The sequence below is a fragment of the Acomys russatus genome, chromosome 18, assembly GCF_903995435.1.
Source record: "Acomys russatus chromosome 18, mAcoRus1.1, whole genome shotgun sequence".
Lineage (NCBI taxonomy): Eukaryota > Metazoa > Chordata > Mammalia > Rodentia > Muridae > Acomys > Acomys russatus.
The window spans coordinates 15,758,426-15,780,710 of record NC_067154.1 but is presented as its reverse complement, the minus strand read 5'-3'; the positions used below and the strand labels follow the sequence as shown (position 1 = coordinate 15,780,710).

The window sequence follows — 22,285 nt, the reverse complement described above, 5'->3', positions numbered from 1 at the left end:
CTAGTTTAAATTTCATGTCTCATAGAATAGGGACTTGTAAGGAGATTGAGAGATGAGGGAACATCTTTCAAATTATAACATATTTATTATGTTCATTGTTTTATATGGGTATGATTCATGGCTCCCCCAATTATTGTAGTATATTAAAGATCAGATTGTGGCGCTCCATTGTGGTGTAATAATAATGACAATGTAACAAATATTATGAGAATTATTAAAATGTAACTAAAAAATGATACTGGATATAGAGACATACATTAGTAATCCCAGCACTCAGGCTGAGGCAGGAGAGTCACAAGCCCAAGGCCAGCTTCGGCTTTTCCTTAGTGATAAGACACTATGACCAAGGCAACTTATAGAAGAAAGTTAATTGGAGGTTTACAGTTTTAGAGTGTTCACATCCATGACCATCACGATGGGGAACATGATGGGGAACATGGTAGCAGGCAGATAGACATGGCACTGGAGCAAGTACTGAGAGTTTACATCTTAAGACAAGCATAGAACAAAGACAGACACTCTGGGAATGGTAAGAGTCATTTTGAACCTCAAAACCTGCCCCCAGTGACACACTTTCTCCCTACAGGGCTACACCTCCTGATCCTTCCCAGGCAGTTCCAACTGGGAACAAAGTATTCAAGTACGTGAGCCTCTGAGTCCCATTCTTATTCAAACCATCACAGACTTCATAGTGCAACCCTGTTGCCAACAAGAAAACCAAACCAACCAATCAACATGAATTATGAAGCAAGCACATTTAGTGGGGACTATGGTGCCTTTAGTTTTGCTCTAGAGAGGGTTACCACAGTTATAAAAATCTCTATAGGTATGTCTGTAGAAATTGATTTTGGCTCATGGTTCTAGAGAGAGGAAGCCTGAAATGCTCTGTGTCTTAGCATGATGAAAAAGGGGAAGCAAGAGCAGGCGGAAGAGAACCCCTGAAGGCTGGCCTCCCTTTCTAACAACTTGTTTTGTCCTCATTCATGTAGGCCCATCATAGCACAGATTGCCATGGTACTGCCATGTCTCCGTTTACTGCAGTAGCCACCTCTTTACACCCCACCCCAATACTGCCACAGTGGCCATCAGATTTTAAGAGTTTCAGACAGGATAAACAATAGTCAAGCTACAGCAACTCTCCTGTACTCCCATCTCTGTTTAGCTGGGTTTTGAAGATGGTTGCTTTCATGTTTCTTACCGCTATCCTGCTGCCTGGAGTTGTTTCTTAGCAAGTTAATTTGAGCATTTGTAGGGCTCATGTTTAAGACACCTGGCTTTTATGCTATTGAGGTTCCTGTTTGTGGGGAAATAGTAATGCCTATCACATAAACTGGCCAAAAATTTGTGATGTCTTTATAGCACAAACTAGAGCATCCTCTGCCTCTTATAGCCTTAGGAAGTGTGAGACTTTCTGCTTGCCCTGGCTGACAGAAGTCTCAGACTCAGTTTAATGAGACAGATTTTACCCATGCTGTCCCACGTGCATGTAATGTAAAGTTGCATATTTATTGCTGGAGAAAAATAATATTAAAATCATCTTTTGTTGAATTGTTAATCCAGCAAGTAGAACCTGGTTGTATTGGCTCTTTATTAGAAGTGTGGGTGGTTCACACTGTGATAGGTACAAAGATGAATAAAGGATGAGGATAATATTGATGTAGCAAGCACCACACTGAGGGTTCTCCAAAGGATTATCTCATTTAATCTGTTCATATAGTTTATATTAGTTCTGTTCAAAAGAACAATTCTTGGTCATTGTGCAGCAGTTAGAAAGAGAAATAAGCACCTATAAAATAAACATAGAACTTGCTCATAAAAAAAAAAAAAAGATACTTGGCTTTTAGAGGTCAGTGTCCTTCTTTGTCTAATCTCTAGTGTCTTGAATTATTTAATTATTCCCTAATTTTTTAGTTGTTTCAGTCCAAACAGCTTTGATCCCTATTTTTTGTACCTTATCCTTGTTAAAATTCTCATCAGAGTAGTATATTTGTTAGTTGACGAGTTTTCATTAGCTCATCTTTATTACTTCTAAGTCCATGGTTTACATCAAGGTTTATTCTTGATGTTAAATGGTCGATTGATTTAATGGTATGTGTCTGTCATTGTATTTATAGAATACGTTCTTATTTTTTTATAAAATACTTTCATTGCTCTACAAATACTTTATGGTTATTTATTCTGCTTTCATTTCAACCTCTAGTAAACACTGTCCTTTTTTAATTTTTACATGGCTTTCATTTTTTAGAATGTAATACAGTAGCTAAGCAGTATGCAACCTTTCAGGTGGACTTCTCTCATGTAATAATATGCATTTAAGTTTCTTCCACATCTTTTTATGATTTGGTGGCTCATTTCTTTTTAGTGTTGAATAATATCTTTCATCTGTTTGTACCACAACTTATTTATTCATTCTACTTCTGAAGGATATTTTGGTTTCTTCCACATGTTTATAATTATGAATAAAGCTGCTGTAAACATACATGTACAGGGTTTTGTGTGTATGTGTTTGTGTACGTGTGAATGTGCATAGATGTGTGTACCCACATGTGTTCACATAGAGGCCAAAGGTCAACGTTGGGTTGCATTCTTTGGGCTCTGTTCACCTTCTCTTTTGAGACAAGTCTTTAACTGGCCCAGAATTTACCTCTTAGGATAAGGCTGGCTGGCCAGGAAGGTCAATAATCCATACTTACACCTCTCTAGCATTGGGATTCCAAGTGTGCACCATCATGCCTGGCGTTTTAATGTGGGTTCTGGGCATCAAACTCAGATTCTCATGTTTGCATGGCAAGCTACTTCACTCACTGAGCCATCTCCCCAGCTCCAAGGCATTTTGTCTCAAGACAGGATCTTGGTAGGTTGCCTAGGCTGGCTTCACACCCACTATGCAGCTTAGGATGACCTAAAATCCTGACTCTCCTGCCCCAGTTTGTTGGGGTTATAAGCATGTACTAGCATGCCAACCTTGTGCAGAGAGAGAGAGAGAGAGAGAGAGAGAGAGAGAGAGAGAGAGAGAGAGAGAGAGAGAGAGAGAGAACTGTAAAACTGTTGTTTTTTATGTCAAGTTGGCCCAAGCTAGAGTTATTTTGGAAGATAGAATCTTGAGAAAATGTTGCCACCAGTTTGGTCTATGGCAAGTCTGTGGTGCATTTTCTTGCTTGATAATTGATGCGGGAGGGCCCAGCACACTGTGGATAGTGCCATCCCTTGGCTGGTGCTCCAGAGTGCTGTAATGAAGCAGGCTGATGAAGAGAAGACAGTAAGCAGAACTCCTCCAAGTCTCTGTCAGTTCTACCTCCAGTTTCCTACCGTGTGTGAAGTCCTGCCCTCACGTCCCTCAGCAATGGAGTGTGACCTGAGAATTGTAAGATAAAACAAACCCTTTTCTCTCCAAGTTGTTTAAGGTCATGATGTTTTATCATAACTACAGATTCCCTAACTAAGGCAAATACCAAAGAGTAGAGTTGCTGTATCGTATGGTAAGAGTATGTTATGTTTAGCTTTGTAAGACACTGACAAACTGATTTTGAAATGGCTTAATCATCTTACGTTCCCAAGCCTTTTGGTCAATTACTGGACATCGTTGCCAATATTTTGTGTCAGTGTTTTTACATTTTCTTTTTTCTATTCTAACTGTGAAGTGGCATCTTGTTTGAACATTCTAATAATATTTACTGTGAAGTGTTTTATTTATCATTATGTAGCTTCTTTGATAGGATACCTGGTCAGAGATTTTCCTATTTTAGTAGTTATTTTCTTAATAGTCTTTGCATTTTTTGATTACAGTTCTTTATTAGCTGTGTCTTTTACATATATTTAGTCCCAGTTTGTGTCTTATGTTCTTATTCTCTTGTCAGTGACTTTACAGAACCAGAGTTTGCAATTTTAGTGCTGAACCAAAGGACAAATATATTTTCTGCTACATTAGGCAAATGTTCCCTCCCTCACTCCTTTCCTCTCTGTCTGTGTTTTACTGGAGATTATGCACACTGGGAAAACACTCTACTACTGTGCATATTTCTAGTGCTGTTGCTTTATATTTTACTTCTCACTTTTCTGACACATTTTAAATTATTTTGTGTGGTATCAAAAGGTTACATCTATAATCTTTTTTTTCTTTTTATGTGTAGATGTATAGTTGCTAGCACTGTTGGGAAGATATCTTTTTCCATTGTACTGTGCTTTGCTCCTTTATCAAAGACTATTCTACTAGGCTGTAGTTATGTATCTTTTTTTCTGATCTCTCTATTCTCTATTGTCCCTTTCTGTCTTAGTCACTCCTATTGTTGTGAAGAGACACAATGACAATGGCAACTCTTTTTTTTCACTTTTTTATTGATTCATTCATATTACATCTCAATAGTTATCCCATCCCTTGTATCCTCCCATTTCTCCCTCCATCCTGCTTTCCCCCTACTCCCCTCCCCTATGACTGTGACTTAGGGGGAACTCCTCCCCCTATATATGCTCATAGGGTATTAAGTCTCTTCTTGGTAGCCTGCTATCCTTCCTCTGAGTGCCACCAGCCCCCCCCCCCAAGGGGACATGGTCAAATATGGGGCACCAGTGTTCGAATGAAAGTCAGACCCCACTCTCCACTCAACTGTGGAGAATGTCCTGTCCATTGGCTAGATCTGGGTCAGGGTTCAATGTTTACTGCATGTATTGTCCTTGGCTGGTGCCATAGTTTGAGTGGGACCCCTGGGCCTAGAACTGCCCATCATAATGTTCTTCTTGTAGGTTTCTAGGACCCTCTGGATCCTTCTATTTCCCCATTCTCCAATGCTTCTCTCACCTAGAGTCCTAATAGTATGTCCTCCCCTCTGTCCCACTTTCCTGATAGTGAAGACTTTCATGGGACATGCCCCTTGGGCTAGAGTCCAGATATAAATGAGTATATACCATGTGAGTCTTTCTGCTTCTGGGTTAACTCACTTGACAGTGGCAACTCTTATAAGAAAAAGCATTTAATTGGGACTTAGTTACAGTTTCAGAAATTTTGTCCATTATATCATGGTGGAGAATATGGCATCAGGCAGACAGACATGATGGTAGAGACGTAGCGTATGTCTGGATCCACAGGCAGCAGGAAGAGGGAGGGAGAGTTGGCCCTGGCTTGAACTTTTGAAACTTCAAAACCTACCTCTAGAGACACACTTCCTCCAACAAGGCCACACCTAATCTTCTCAAGTAGTCATCCCTGAGACTAAGAATTTAATATAGGAGCCTATGGGACCATTCTTTTTCAAACTGCCACATTCTGCTCCCTGGCCCCATATGCTTGCAGCTATAGTCTATAACAGTATCAGCACTGTTTAAAAGTCCAGAGTTCAGAGTCTTTTCTGAGACTCACGGAAACCTTTGTTACCCATGTAAAATCAAAATAAAAAGGCATATCACGTATTTCTAAAATCTAAAGGCACAGAATATACATTCTGCCTTCCAAAAGGCAAAAAAGGGAGAGTAGTGAGAAAATATTTGACCAAAGCAAGAACAAAAACCAGTAGGGTAATCTCCAAATTCTGTATCTCCACGTCTGATGTCAAAGTGCTCTTTAGATCTCCAACTACTTTCAGCTTTGTTGACTGTAGCATACTTCTCTCACATGGACTGGCTCCACACCCTGTATGCAGCTGTCCTTGGCAGGTATCCCACAGCCTTGTCATATTCAACATCTTGGGCTTTCCAAGGAAATCAAGGCTTCACCTTCACAGGTTGAAGCACTGGCCTCTCTAGGATTTGGTACAGGGACACCCTGACACATACCTGGCCTCAATGTCTTTCCTCTTCTGCTGAGGGAGATTCTACAACTTCTGTCTTGTATTCTTGACTCTGGAGTCAGAACCACGTGGCTGCTGCTTCTGGAATTGGAACATGGCCCCTAGTTCAATTACATCTGTATCAGCTTTCTTCACTGCTTAATCTTTTCTTTAATTCCCTTTCATAAGTTGAAAGCTTAGCTGGTTGAGATCTTTCCTTGAGGTCAAACTTTCTGTATTTCATGTAACATCAGGCTTTTCTTTAGACTTTATCTCCTTGAGCACTGGACTTGGCTCCAACATTACATTTCCTGATACTCCCCTTTTCTCCTCAAGACGTACATTTTCGATTTTTCCTTGCTCAGCTTCATCCTTTTTGCTACAAATATATGTAAGAGTGACCACTAATAACCAAGCAACAGAGTCAATACTAAGCTCTCTTGAAATTTCTGCCAATATCATTAACCCAAACTCTCCAATTTAACCCCAGACATATTTTTTGGACAATGAAAGCAGTCATGTTCTTCTTCAAAATTATACAAAAATGGTCTCTAGGCCACTTACTAATATTATTTTCCTTTGAAACCTGTTGAACTGGGTCCCCATAGTCCTTAGCACCACTGTTTTTCATGTTCTTACTAGGATGACCCATTAAGCCCTGTTAAAGCATCCAACCACTTTTCTGACCCCAAACCCTGAAGTCTTTTATATTGCCCCAACAAACAGCATGGTCAGGCTTATCTCAGCAATACCCCACTCCTGGTACTAACTTTTAGTTTAGTCACTCTTCTGTTGCTGTGAAGACATCATGACCATGGCAGTTCTTATAAAAGGAAGTATTTTATTGGGGCTAGCTTACAGTTTCAGAGGTTTATTCCATTATCATCATAGTGGGAAACATGGCAACATGCAGACAAGCAGGGTGCTGGACAAGTAGCTGAGAGTTCTACATCTGGATTTGCAAGCAGCAGGCGAAAAGTGAGACACTAGGCCTCTTGAAACCTTAAAGCCCACCCTCAGTGACACATCTCCTAATCTTTCTCAAGTAGTGCCCCTCCCTGATGACTTAGCATTAAAATATGGGAACTTAAGGAGACCATTCCTTTTTTTTTTTTTTTCCTTTGGTGTTTTTCTTGAATGTATGTATGTATGTATGTATGTATGTATGTATGTATGTATGCATGCATGTATGCATATATGTATGTATGCTGACTAGCTTTCTGTCTATGAGATAAAATGTGTGAGAACATCATCTAAAAGGTGGAAGTGAACCAGGCATGGTGCCACACACGTTTAATCCCACCCAGCACTTAGGAGGCAGAGACAGGCAGATTGCTGTGAGTTCGAGGCCAGTCTGATCTAGAAAGCAAGTTCAAGACAGCCTGTATAACAGAGAAACCCCACCCACCCATTAAAAAAAGGTGGAAATATGTTTTTTTGTTTAAGAATTCAGAGACTTCCTCTCATCAGTAAATATGATATTAGCTGTATATTTTCTGTGAATATTCTTTTTTCCCTTTTATTGAAAATATGTTTTTCCCCCCTTACATATCCTGATTAGGGTTTCTCCTCCTTCTACTCCTCCCAGTTCCTTTCCACCTCCCTTCCCATCTGGACCCATCCCTTTCTATCTCTCATTAAAAAAACAAACCAAAAAACACCCCCCAAAACCCCAGGTTTCTAAAGGATAATAATAAAATAAAAAACCTAATATGTCAGAATTAGATAAGTACAAACAAACAGAAGGAAAAGAGTCCAAGAGAAGGTACAATCATCAAAGACCCACTCATTCTCACACTCAGTAATTCCATAACAACACTATAAACTGTAAGCCATAATATATAGATAAAGAATCTGTAGGATAAAACAAGAGAAAAATAGAAAGAAATAAAATAAACAAGATTTTAAAAATAGAAAAGCCCTGGCATGACATTGTAAGACAAAGAACCTCCAGTGATGTCACTGAATTCTTTTTCTGTTGGCCATGTACTTCTAGGCATGCAGCCTACCCTTGGGAGTAGTTTTTCTCCAGGGAGACTCTGTTGGAGAAAATTAAATTTACATTTGGAAATGGTTATCAATTGCATGTTGCTTTTGGGTTAGGGATGGGGGACATGTGCCCACTTCTTTCAGCTCTAGGGACTCGTCTTTTATTGGGATAATAGCCCAAGAGAATGCACAAGCATCAGAGACCCACTTGTTCATTCATCCAGGAATTCCATAAAAACATTAAACTGGAAGCCATAATACATACACAGAGGACCTGGTGCAGGCTTGTATAGTGCTTGTACATGCTGCCTCAGTTTCTGAGTTCACATGAACTTTTATCATGTTGATTTAGAGGGTCCTGTTTTATTGTCCTTCATCCTATCTGGATCATACACCTTTTCTACTTCCTCTTCTGTGGGGTTCTGTGATCCCTGAGGGAGGGTCGTTTAGGACATCTAGGAGTATTCCAAGGTCTTTTACTCTATGCATAGTATCTGGCTGTGGGTCGTTTGTATTTGTTCCCATCTGCTGTAAGAGGATGTTTCTCTGATGATGGCCGAGCAAGGCACCGATCTATAAGTATAGCAAGAATGTCATGGGTAGTTATTTTATTGCTACACTGTTTTAGTAGAATAGTGATACTTGGTTTTATCCTAGGTCCCTGGGCTATCTAGTCTTAGGTTCTTTGTCATCCAAGCAGTGTTGGGCATAGGTTCCATCTTATGGAGTGGGCCTTCAGTCAAATCAGATATTGGTTGGTTTCTCCTACAAATATTGTGCCACTATTGCCTTTGCATATCATGCAGGATACCATTGTAGATCAGAGGGTTTGGCTGGGTTGTTGTTCACATTTCTTCTTTGGTAGTGTGCAGAGTACCTTTTTGTACCAAAATGCTTGACTGTAGGGATGAAGACTTTATGTAGGAACCAGCTCAACTTCTCCATGTTCAGTGAGTTGTGTAAATGTTGTAGTCAGCAATGGGGCCTTGCTGTCAGTCTGTGAAAAGCAACCTATAGTCTTGGCAGCAGTCTAAGTTATTTGGAGGTTCCTATGGGATTCCTTTGGGCAAAAACTCAATAAGATACAATCCAGTCTTGTTACTGGACACGTCATTTGGTGAAAAGGGATGTCTAGTTGGGGCTCTGTCTCCCCCATTATTGGTGATTTCATTTATGTAGATATTTTAGGAAGCTTCTACCATATTAGGTTTCTTTCTTTCTTTCTTTTATTAATTTATTCTTGTTACATCTCAATGGTTATCCCATCCCTTGTATCCTCCTATTCTTCCCTCCCTCCCCTTTTCCCCTTATTCCCCTCCCCTATGACTGTGACTGAGGGGGATTACCTCCCCCTGTATATGCACATAGGATATCAAGTCTCTTCTTGGTAACCTGCTGTCCTTCCTCTGAGTGCCCAGGTCTCTCCCTCCAGGGGACATGGTCAAATGTGAGGCACCAGAGTATGTGAGAAAGTCATATCCCACTCTCCACTCAACTGTGGAGAATGTTCTGACCATTGGCTAGATCTGGGTAGGGGTTTAAAGTTTACCGCCTGTATTGTCCTTGGCTGGTGCCTTAGTTTGAGCGGGACCCCTGGGCCCCTGTATTAGGTTTCTATACTATGTCTCAAATAGCCCTTAGTTTTAGCTGTCTCTCTCTGTATTCTTTCTTCATCCCTTCTGCACTTGATTATCCCATTCCTGCCTCCCATAACTATAGTTTCCCTTTCCTGGGGGGATCTATCCATGTCCCTACTAGACCCTTAATCTATACCTAACCTCTGTGGTTCTGTAGATTGTAGTTGGGTTATTACTGACTTAACAGCTGATATTCTGTGGATAGTATTTATTAAATTGAGAAAAGACCTCTTAATTTGTAGTTTGTTCCCTGTATAGAACATGAAGTCTGTGGTGTCATTTCTTTGCATGAATTATTTGGTTGATGCTATTAATTTGCTATAGTGTGTGGATGGGATTTGAAGAAACTAGGGTAGAGTAAACAGACTTTTTATTGGGTGAGTGTGTTACTACTTTGCTTTTCTGATCATGTTAAGGAAAAATAAAAATAAAATCTAAAAACTACTGTATCCTATATTAAGGCATATACATTGAATCAGCTTAAAAATATGTGCATTTAGTGCCATTTTAGTGCTTGATAATGCACTAGACTCTGGAGGGTACAGTAGGAAATTAGAATTTTATGCCTTCAAGATACTTATAAATTTTTTGAGATAGAGAAAAACGAGCAAGCAAGTCAGTCATAGTCTAAGAACGAGCTCAGAGCTCAGATCTGCTGTACACTGAGATCTATATCCAACCTTTAAAGAAGGAATCTTGGTTGTTCATCTCTTGGGCACAGGGCCAGGTAAGCCTGAACTTGCCAGGCACATGTTTTTCTAGGAGGAGAGTTAGCTTCACCTTCAAATCTATGATGTAAGTAAATGGTTGATTCACCCCAGCATGTTTTATTAAAACTGATAAGAGTCAAGCTGGTTAGCGTTTAACTTCCGTTGCAACTCTGCCTCTCCTGCATCTTCTGTGTACATTCAAGAATGTCCTTAATACTGACTGCTCCCAGCTCAGGATGGGTTTCCTGATGTATTAGTATTTTATTTCTTTTATCCATATATAAAACCTAGGCAAAGAGAACATCCAAGCATAGAAAGAAGAAAGTAGCTCTTCTGTTTCAAGACTTCCTGTAGCACACCTAATGCTTAATGCACCCTTACTGTTTTTGACTGGAACATTGAGTACATATTTCTAGTTGTTAGTTTTCTTGTTTCTTATTTCAAAATATAGGCTAGTGAGAATACTATTTTATTTATTGTGTGTGTGAAGGGGCACATGTGCCATGACATGAGGGTGGCAGCGTTCAAAGGACAACATCCAAGAGTAAGTTTTCTCTTTATACCATGTGAATTCTGGGGATAAAATTCAAATGGTCAGTCTTGGACAAGAATCACATTTACCCAATGGAAATCTCATTAGATTTCTTTAACTTGTGAAAATGCAATTCAGGTTTATGTTCTGATAGCTTAAGTTGTAATTTTCTCATACTTTTGTTTTCAAGATACTTATTGTCACCACTTGGTGGAGCTCTTTTATAAGTGAGAACATTGTCAAAAAGCAAGCTCAAACAAATTGTCTCTAGCCTGGGGTGGCCATTAGGGCGGTTCATATGAACACAACTAAAGAACAGCATCATAATAGAGATCCATGCAAAGTGTTGGTTGTATATTTTGATTTAAATTGTTAATATTTAATATAAATTTTGATATTTTCACAAATTTTTGTTATAATTTCCAATTTTTCTATCCTGCTTTTCATAAATTTAGCAGTTTTTACTGCTGCATCTCCTGTTTTGCAGATATTAACATAAGAATATATATCTGGGATTAATGAAGAAAATAAAAATTGCTTATGATCGTAATAGCTCTAGAGATATTATATTCCCCTTCTTACTGTTTTGTTTTGTTTTATAAAATTGGAATCAAGAAATACAAATACTTTTATAATTTCTTCCTCACTTAAACATTGTATCTAGGGCATTTTCATGTGTTTATACTATTCTTTGAAAATGTCTTAGAAGTTTGTATGATCCTATAATTCAGCTGTAGTGTTATTTAATCATTTTGTTTTAAGATACTTGGGTGATTGCCATTGTTGTTGGTATGTAAGTAGCTATTAGAACATCTGTTACAAGGATCTTGACCCAACTCCCCAGTTATTTTTACTGGATGAATTTTTAGCTGTACAACTGAAGGCTTCTAAAGATCTTGACTCATCATAACAACATAATCTTCAATTGACACTATTCTAAGAGTCAGCATTTTCAGAATCATGTTTTTGAAAGGTACTATATTTTTATTTTGTAAAGTGTTTATCCATTTTCCTTTACAAGTTACCTTTTTGTGTGCAATTGTTTTGTCCGAGAAATCATTATTTTTTGTTTTAATAATTTTAAAAGTGCTGTTCTGAGCCCCATTTAATAATTTTTAAGCTTTTCTTTTCAAAATGATGTGTATTTGTGTGTATGTGCATATGAATGCAGGTGCTCATGCAAGCTGGAGTTCAGAGTGTCAGACAGATCAACAGTTGTGAGCCACCTGATGTGGGGTGCCAGGACTGATCTTAAGCTCTGCCAAAGTAAGGCCAGGCGTGGTGGCACACACCTTTAATCCCAGCACTCGGGAGGCAGAGGCAGGCAGATCGCTGTGAGTTCAAGGCCAGCCTGGTCTACAAAGTGAGTCCAGGATGGCCAAGGGTACACAGAGAGACCCTGTCTCGAAAAACAAACAAAACAAAACAAAACAAAAAAACAACAAAAAAAAAGTTCTGCCAAAGTAGTATACACTCTGTACCACTCATCTATCCTTCCACTCCTTCTTTTATAATTTTTGAGAAAAAATTTTATTTGCAAATTTTTATATTAAGGTTTAGAAATTACAACAAAAACAGACAAAACAAAAACAAAACAACAACAACAACAACAAAACACCAAAACTCAAAACAAAACAAAAAACCAGTTTCAGATTAGTTGTAAGTTGGATTGAAAATAAGTCCTGGATCTTCACAGAGCCACTGTTTTGCAAAGTAGAATGAGACGAGGACACTCTATTTGGAGATGATGGCGCTGTGGGAGTGGGTGGGATGCTTGTTAATAGAAGAATGGCAGCAGCCTCTGGAGCTAAACACTGAGAAGCTGTGAGTCACAAAAGAGCACAAGGACGTTAGAGCACTTCAGAAGCTAAGGAAAAAAGGCTCTTCAGCAGTAGATTGAAGGGAAAAATTTAGATAGTGTGACTCTCAGCCATCACATTAAAATATAAATTAAGGTTATGAGTTAAGGGACTGGAGAGATGGCTCAGTGGTTGGGAGCAGTGTCTGCTCTTCCAAAGGACCTGAGTTCAATTCCCAGCACCCACATGTCACCTTACAACTGTCTGCCATTCCAGTTCCCAGGGGTCTGATACCCTCACACCAATGTACATGAAATAAAATTTTAAAATTTTTTTAAAGGTTATGAGTTAAAAATATAGCATTTTCAGGGAAATTGACAGAAAAATCTGGAGTCAAACTCAACTAAAAATGTCCAGAGCCTGAAAGCTATAATAAATCATTGTGGTATTGGTGAAAAGACAAGTGGTAGGTAGATCTGTGGAGTGAAATAGAGAATTTGGGAATAGACCACATGTATTGTCAGCTCATTTTCTAGAGAGGTGCAAAGGTAATTCAGTAGAGCCAGGCTATTTTCTTCAACAAATGAAGCTGGAGCAACTGGATATCTAGTTGTAAAAACTTCATTACAGGGCCTGAGAAATAGCTCAGTGGGTAAAAGTGCTTGTTGTCTAGCTTGACAAAAGGAGCTGGATCCTGGAACCCACACCGTAGAAGGAGAGGACCAACTTCTGCCAAGTTGTACCAAACCTTTACAAGCATGATGTGGATTGTCAATAAATATGAATTAAAATAATTCATTTTCTATCATAATATTTATAAAACTCAGTTCAAATGACCCCTAAACCTGTAATTCTAGACCAGGACATATAAGAAGTCATTGTGAAGCTGTGTTAGAAATAAGTTTACTAGATATTATCACTAAAGCATAAGCCATGAAAGAAAAGAACAACAAATTGAGTTAAACACATATTAAAAACTCGTACTCTTTGAAGCACACCATTGAGGAACATGAGAGGCAGGGGGATGAGTCAGTGGCTAAAGTGCTTGCTGTGTAGACATGGACACCTGAGTCCAGAGTACCAGCACTCAAGCAGAAAGCTGTAGTTACAGTGTGGGTCAGGGCAACAGCGGACAGGCAACTGTGGGAGCTCACTCCAGGCCAGTCTACCAAAAGCAGCAAGCTTAAGGTTCAGTAAGAGAGCCTGCCCCAAAAGATAAAGTGGACAGGAATTGAGTAATATAACACACACAAAACCCCAAAAGTGTGCGTTAAGGGGTTACTTATCATAGAGGCAAGCAACTTTCATATCTCAGTAGTTTCTAAGAAATTGACCTTATTAAGAAACATAGGCAGCCAGACGGTGGTGGCGCACGCCTTTAATCCCAGCACTCAGGAGGCAGAAGCAGGCGGATCTCTGTGAGTTCAAGGCCAGCCTGCTCTACAAAGTTAGTCCAGGACAGCCAAGGTTACACAGAGAAACTCTGTCTCAAAAACAAAACAAAACAAAACAACAACAACAAAAAACATAGGTAACAACAAGGACACCAATAGACATGCTAACATGGAAGGGGGAAAACTCACAGGACCTCAACCATACATAAAATCTCACGCAATTACAGAATGCTAAGGCAGATGAAATAGTCATCCCCAGGGAAGAGCACACCAGTTGGTTATGCGTTACCAAATGGTCAGCCCTGAAAACATGTACTTAGAAGTAAAGTACAGACTGAGGAGGTTATATTTATGCATTTAGGAACACACACACACATGCTTGCAACAACAATAAAAGGAAAAGAAGCCATTAATTTGAAAGAACAGTTGTGGGGTTACATGGGAGGGGTTGAGGGAAAAAAGGGAAAGGGGGATTATATAAATTACATTATAATCTCAAAAATGAAAAGTGTAGGCAAAAGTTCATGTTTTTATTTTCAGAGAATATATATTTATTACCATAACAGTGAATCAGAGAGAGAGAGAGAGAGAGAGAGAGAGAGAGAGAGAGAGAGAGAGAGAGAGAGAAGAGAGAGAAAGAATGTATGTTCAGTTTCAGTAGTAGAAAGTATGTAACATAGTTTTTAAATCTAACTGAGTTAATTAACTGAGTTAATTTTCCTACGTTAAGCTATATTAGTTCAAAAAGTTGATGGAGATATAGTCCTATACAGTCACCACCACCAAATTAGAGCTTCCTGATGAGACCAGAGGCTCCCTCCCCATCTGTGTAGTCATCCCACAGCACATCCCCTCTTGTCCTTGGGTAGCTGCTTACCTACTGACATTAAAGATGAGAGTTTACCTTCTCTGGCACTATGTATGGAAAGAAAGTATGCTACTATTTTGTGTCTAGTTTTTTCTTTTCTCTTTTTGTGACTTTTTCTCAGTGTGATGATTTTGACTTCTCTGTGTTGCTATGTTTATTAGGACTTTTTGTTAGCTAGTGTTCCATGCATAGTGCTGTTGCAGGTTTGTTTATAGGTTGCCCGTTTGGTTATTTCTGTTTGGTTCTATTTCTATTATATTTGGTTGGTTTCTAGTATGGGGCTACATTCATTAGTAGTGTTTTAATTTCTTCTAGGTATAAGTACTGGGGGTAGAATTTCTAAGTGATGTAGAAAGTGTATATTTAAACGTATAGAAACAACCCAAATTTTTTTTTCCATATAATTTTGCAGTTTGTCCTTGGCATTCACTTGTCTTTTTACACTTCTTCCTCACTAACCATGAATATTGTCATTTGCTTTAATTGAACTATTCTTATGACTCTGTAGTCATACTTTATAGTATTTATATCAGAAGGAAAAGCTTAAAGTTGGGCAATGGTAGATTATTTATTATCCACAGTCATTTGATAATCTAGATACTCTCATTCTTCAGCTGGTACCTGCAACTCCAAATGTGTAAAGTTGTGTCTATATCTGTTCTCTCAGCAAGTATTTCTACCTGCTTAGACCCTTAGGTAATCTGACACTTTTTTTTTTTAGGTAATCTGACACTTTATTTCATCTTAATATGATCCAGATTTTGCCTACAAGATGTATACGCTTAGAGAGTGGCATATATTGTTGATGGGGAAAGATGATACTGAAAAAATAGACTATGTACAATGTTATTCATTGCTCATTAGTTACTAAGTGTGTGCTGGACACTATGCTCCAGACTTAAACGTAGTAGTCACATTTAATCCTTGTAAAGTGAGGTTTGCATTAAATCCATTGTACCAGCAGGTTAGTTAAGAAATTGTATAAGGCCAGAAAATACTTAACATACGGAAATAAAAATGGATAAATTAGAGCAAAAGAAGTACACTCTGAAAAGTTAGTTTTTTTCTTTTGAAAAAAAGTTAAAAGTTCTAGAATTTTTTGATGTGGTTTTAATGATATTGGGCTACTGAAAAAACAAACTGTTTCAAAGAACTGACAGACTCAAAGTTTCCAAAGGAAATAGTAATTTAACTTTTTGAACCTTCTTGTAATTTCTTTTGCCTTATAATAAAAATTGAGTATTATATTAATATAAAGTTAAATATTTTCAAATATATGCCATTATAAGAATTTCAAAATATATTTTTGTGTTTAATGAGAAAAATATATGTAATTCAGCTTTAACATGGTATCTGGTATACAAGTGATTTAATAAAATACTTGAACCTTTTTATTCCTAGGAAGGATATATTCAAAAGAAGAAGGAACTCTGGGGCATCTGCATCTTTGTTGCAGCAGTTGACCTAGATGAGATGCCATTCACTTTTACTGAGCTACAGAAAGCCATAGAAACCAGGTAAAAGCTCTGACACAAAAGTTCTGAAATAAAAAGGGCTTCTAAAGTTTTAATACACTTTAGGAAGTTGGTAGAGCCAGGCGCAGTGGTGCATGCCTGTAATCCCAGCAGGCAAAGGCAGGAGGATCTCTGTGAGGCCAGCCTGCTCTACAAAGTGAGTCCAGGATAGCCAAGGCTACACAGAGAAACTCTGTCTCAAAAACAAACAAACAAACAGAAAACAAAAAAGGTTGGTGGAAATGCTAAAGTTAAATAAACATAAGGGATTTGGGACAAATAGTGAATTTTCATTCTCTAATGGGATTGATTAAAGCTTATTTAGTTTAAAATTATTTATTATTTTTATTTTATTTCTTTGCCTACATGTAACACTCTTTTTAGCTTCAAAAGTATATTAGTTTGTTTTCAAGTAATTCACAGATTTTCCTCTCATACAAACTTACAAAACTTATGTTATTTCCTTTGTTGCATATTTACATAATGCAGCAGTAAGTAATTTTACCAGATTGGCAAATAAATGTATTTCTTAAGTGAAATAATCTATAATTCAACATAATTAGTGTTTTAGTTAAACTAAGTAGATTAAATTATTAATTATATGTATTTAAAAGTCAATACCTCTAATACCACAGGCACGAACTTTCTGTCCCTTCTTGTAAACTATCCCTAGAAGAAGGCAACTTTGACAGAACGATTTGGTTTTCATGGTATCAGTTCTTCTTAGGACAGGTAGTGGTGCACTCTTTATAAACATATGGACTACTCTAAGGCTGGTTTCTTTTTGTCTAGATTCTACATAATTACCAGATGCGCTCCTTTTTTCTTCTTTTTCTGCCACCCTCTCTTTCTTTTCTACTAATCAAATGCAGCATAAGTAAACAAAAACCAAGGCCCCAAGTCCTTCATGTTTAACTTAATTTTAGCATTTGTCACTAACTTCCGAAGCTGCATTAAGATGAACGCCCTAAGTAGTTTCTAGTCAGCATCTTGATCTCTGCTGTCTTCTGCCTTTACTGCTTCCTTCCTTGCTTTCCCACACAGCCTATCAACGTGCTTTATCCCCTCATGTCATGAGATGTTCCTTGTCACCTGATAATTTGCTCAGCCCTTTATGTTTGGTTGGTTTGAGGTGTAGCCTTGAATTGCCCAGGTGGGTCTCAAACTCCTGGACTGCCTTAGCCTTCTTGGTGCTGGGACTGTACACATATACTGTCTTACCTGGCTTAGCTGAAGATGTTTCTGGATGTTGGACAGCCTATAATAGCTCTAATGATTATGCTTTGGTCTACTTAGCTGATTTTATATAGTTTCGTATACCAGGTTAATTAGAAATTAATGTATGAAGTCAGCTGTGATGGTGTGTGGCAGGCTGATCTTTGAGTTCAAGACCAGACTGTCAGCCAGGGATATGTAGTAAAGCCTTGTGTTAGGTGTAGGAGGAAGAAGATGAGATAATAATTGATGCATGGGATCTACCTGATAACTTCTGCCCTATTGAAAAGATGTATATTGAAGATAATTTTATAGAAATCAAAGATTTACTAGAAGTTGTTTAACAGTTTAAAGTTTTATCCAGCTTTTATTTTTCTTTCTCCAAATGTTCAGTTATGAAGCTTTGGATAAGGCAAAGAATGTCAGTGTATATGTGACAAGGAAATGCCCAGTGGTGCACAAAAGGTATCAGGGCAAGGTGAGGTAGGCACTCCCATGGTGGGGCATCTGCATGGGCAGTGCCACCTGACATGGGCTGTCTGGCATGTAGTGTTTTGGCCAATTAGTCTAGAGAGATATAGTGCATGAGGGACAAGGAGGGTAGCCTGGCGTAGGAAGCGGTGGGAGCAGTGCGCAGTGTGAAAAGTTAGTCTGCCCTTGTTGAGCAATGGAGGCTTTTAGGGGTGAAAATGACTATTTGTTTAAAGAGTAACTAAATAAGAGTTTCAAATATGAAAACGGAAGCACAAGAGTGAACTGTAGGGTTCTGAAAAACATAGATACAGATGACTGTTTATTGTTTGGGTGAAGTGTGTTTCAGAAATCTAGAAGAATATTTTAAATGTTTTTGCCTTGTGCAAGTAAGAAATGTTTGAGGAAATAGATATCTTTATCTTTATTATGCAGTGCTTACATGTATGAAAACATCACATGGTACTCCCCTAAAATGTACAACTCTTGGACTTTTATGCATCAGTTAAATTTTTTTATTAAAACCCATACACATACACTTAGAAACAAATATACATATTTTTATGTCCCGCTTTTCTTGTTTTCTCAACTTTAAATAGATATAGTCAGGGGTAGGTAGACATTGGGGCATAGGTTGCTTCTAATAAAATGCAAAAGCTAGTACAATCCTTCTAAAGAACACATAGTGACCTAGTGTAGAGCTTATCATCTTCTGAATTGAAATATATATGCTTTGATATAAAATAAAGCAAATTTTCATAACTACTCATGTACTCTTTTTCTATTTTTTATAGTGTCTATAAATTCTTTGACTTAATAAAAGAAGTTGACACCAGTACCAAAGTTGATCATGCTGTGTCAAAGCTATTGAAGAAGTATAATGTGTTATGTGCACTCTACAGCAAACTAGAACGGTAAGATTAAGTTTTATTAGGTCTACACCTTCATTCTTTGTTTTTTATTTTTATATCCCAATATACATCACTGTTTAATTAGATTCAATCTGGGAACTGTTACATGTTTAATGAAAGTATTAAGCATTATTCCTTAGTCATATCCATTTTGCTATTATTTCTTCATTAAATCTCAGGTAATTCATCTATTTATAAACATTCTGAGTACTTGATCCAGGTTAACCATTTTTACTGGCCTTTCATGCCATTTGCTTCGTCAGATTTTGAGCTTGCCCATCTTGTCCAGTTGGACTGGTAGTTCTGAATAATGATCTAAATTTTAACTTCTTCCAGCTTAGAAAGAAAGCTCATTGTCAGTAGAAGGTGTATGACCTTCCCGTTATGATCTGTGTTCCCAGTGGAAGTAGAGAAGACTCCACTTGGACTGTTCAACTGTAAAACCATGGCTAAGCTTGGCTTACATTTTTCACAATATTTTTGTTAATAATTTGGGAATTTTGTACCATGTACCCTGAGCCCCCTTCACTTCCCAGTCCTCCCAGGTCCGGATCCCCACACATATCCTAGGACCTCCTTCCCCGCAAAGGAAAAAGAAAAGAAAACATTTTTTTAAAGTCCAGTTTGTGTTGCCCATACTCACTGGAGCATGGCCAAACTCCCTGTGGCCAGCCCCTTAAAACTGAGTCCTTCCTACCCAACCTATATCAGAAGCCACCAGTTGTGGAGAGCTACACTTCAGCATCCTTATCACAGTTTTTAAGAGATCTCTCTCTTCGATGGCTTTCTGTCTAGACTGTTATTTTTCATTTTGGGGGGTAGTGGTGATGGGGCTTGATACAGAATTGGCTTTCATTTTTAATGTATTTTTTATACACAGTAGCCTTCTAACACGTTATTATAGTCCTTAATATGACATATATCCTTTCCTGTTTGTTTTGGAGCTCACTGCATTTGAGCAAAAACATGAGTAGGATGTTACAGAGTAAGGGTAAAAGCGGAGGCTGGGTATCGTGGAGCACTCAGGAGGTAAAGGTAGTTGGATCTCTGTGAGTTAGAGGCAATGTTGTCTATGCATCAAGTTCTAGGACAGCCAAGGTTTCATAAAGAGACCTGTCTCAAAAATAAAGGATGGGTAGCGGGGAGAGAAGTGGAGGGAGAGAGAGAGGGAAAAGAGGAGGAAGAGGAAAACGAGGAGGAGGTGGAGGAGGAGGAGAGGTCCATTTTTAGATGTACTGGGGAGAATGAGGATGAAGACAGCTAGAAAAAACGCCCTCACAGAGGCATGCAACTATTTTCTTCTCCACTTTTTTTTTTTTTTTTTTACATCAGGTATCATATATCTCTGTCTAGCCCTGAACTCATAGATGTTACGCTACATCCCCAGCACTCTACCTCCTATCCTACTTATTTTTTTTTTTTAAGACTGGCCATCCTAGTCTACTCTTGAATCTCATAATTTTACCTCAGCTTTCTGGATCCTGGGATCACGGGCATACACCACCATTTCTCAATATACCTTGGAGCTTTTTAAATAAGCCTTGCCTTTTCATTTCCCTCCCTCCCCTTTTCTTTTCCTTTTTCCTCCTTTTTCTTTTTTCTTTTCTTTCTTTCTTTTTTTTTTTGGTTTTTCAAGACAGGTTGTAGCCTTGGCTGTGCTGGACTCACTTTGTAGACCAGGCTGGCCTCGAACTCACAGTGATCCACCTACCTCTGCCTCTTGAGTGTTGGGATTACAAGTGTGCACCACATGGCCTGCCTTACTCAGGCTTTCTTTATGTAGCTGTATACCTATGGCTGGTCTGAAATTTATCATGTGGATTAGGTTGGCCTTGAAGTCACAGTGATCCACCTGCCTATTAAAGATGTGCCACCAGACCTGGCTTTTGCTTTTGCTTTGTTTTGTTTTTAATTGTAAGGTGATGCCACTGCCCCTTCCATGTCTTTTTATTTTATTTTTTAAAAGAGTAGAGTCTTTTGCATAAGGGAAATGAAAAGGATCCCTTTTTAATTTTTAAAAAGAAACGGCAAGTACATTGCCTAAGAAGCATGAGCTGACTCTAGAGTGCTTGGATAGTATAGATTGTCTAAGCAAAGTGCAAAGCATGAAAGAATTTCAGTACTAGAGACAGTCAGTCTAGAATGTTTCTTTCCTTAGGCTACTGGCTTACAGTAAGTACTTTATAATATTAATATGTATGTTGTTATATTTACATGTGTATCATATATAGAATATATAGTATTATATAATTCTTTAAAATTTAACCAATAGTCATCTTCTAAGTACTTTTCCTTAAATATTTCCATAACCACTCAATTCATCATTCCAGCTATCATACGACTATGGCCTCAAATATGAAAAAGTTCAGAGATTTCTGTTATGATATTATTTAGATCTCTGAAAATTAGAAACAAGCTCTTCATAACTGGATTTTAAATATTATAATTATAATCAATTTTATGCCAGTTTTGATGAGGAATAACTGTACAAGGAAGTTCTTGTAGTGTTAAGTATATAAATCAGAGTATTCTATGACTGTGGCAGTGCACAAAGGAAAAAGTCCACTAGTGCATAGCATGAAATGATTCAAAGAAAGCCTGCCAGAATTGTAGTAGAGGTTTCCCATGCATGATGAACCAAGTAAGCACACACTTATCTGAACCAGTTAAGAAAATTCTGGTGGGCTGGAGAGATGCTCCGCGCTTAAGCACTTGCCTTGCGTGACTCACGGTCCCTGTAACTCCAGTTTCTGGCCTGCGCAGATGTGTGCAAAAACAACTGAGATGCACACACATTTATATAAATAAAAATGAAATGAATCTTTAAGAGCAAAAGAAAATTCTACAGACAAAATAAAATAAAAACAAGACCATCAGATTATTTCTAGATCTAGTATTTGAGGTTTAGGAGTGACTTGGGGTACAGTAGTTTTATATCACAGTAATTTTATTCTATTTTTATTATTAAATATAATTACACTATTTCTCCCCATTTTCTTTTCTTCCTCTGACTTTTCCCATACTCCCCCACCACCGTGTTCCTGCATCCTTTTAAATCTGTAATTATAACTTGTTGATGTTTGTAACCTCTATAATGTTTCTTATATGTATATGATTTCAAGGCTAACCACTTGGTATTGGATAATCAATTAATGGGCTCCTTCCTGGGGGAAGATTATTCTTCAAACCAAGGTTTTCTCTTTTCATTTTACTTGCATGATTTTCTGGAGGGTGAAGATTGCAATGCCAAACTTGTTTATTATAGGGTAAATTATATAGAAATATATGATTTACCAGTTATATAGTTATTAGTTACCCACTGGCCTAAAATTCTGGTCTTGTTATCAGTTATGGTTTAAAAGTGAGTGACAGAAGCCACTTTTTTTGTGATTAGAACACAATGTATGATGCCCCTTTGTAGTACGCAGATGTACTTTACCTTTATTTCAGAATGCTAATGATTCATTCTGCAGTAGTATTTCAAAA

At 38.0% G+C, this 22,285-nt stretch overlaps 1 protein-coding gene across 2 annotated transcripts in view; it reads left to right on the top strand.

Moving 5' to 3' along the window:
• Nucleotides 1-22,285, top strand: part of Rb1 (RB transcriptional corepressor 1) — a 136,983-nt gene that overhangs the window by 13,997 nt on the left and 100,701 nt on the right. For both annotated transcript variants that reach the window (XM_051160824.1, XM_051160823.1), the window contains exons 3-4: nt 16,090-16,205; nt 18,683-18,802. In XM_051160824.1, the coding sequence (XP_051016781.1) occupies nt 16,090-16,205; nt 18,683-18,802 (236 nt within the window). The remainder of the gene's footprint in view (nt 1-16,089; nt 16,206-18,682; nt 18,803-22,285) is intronic.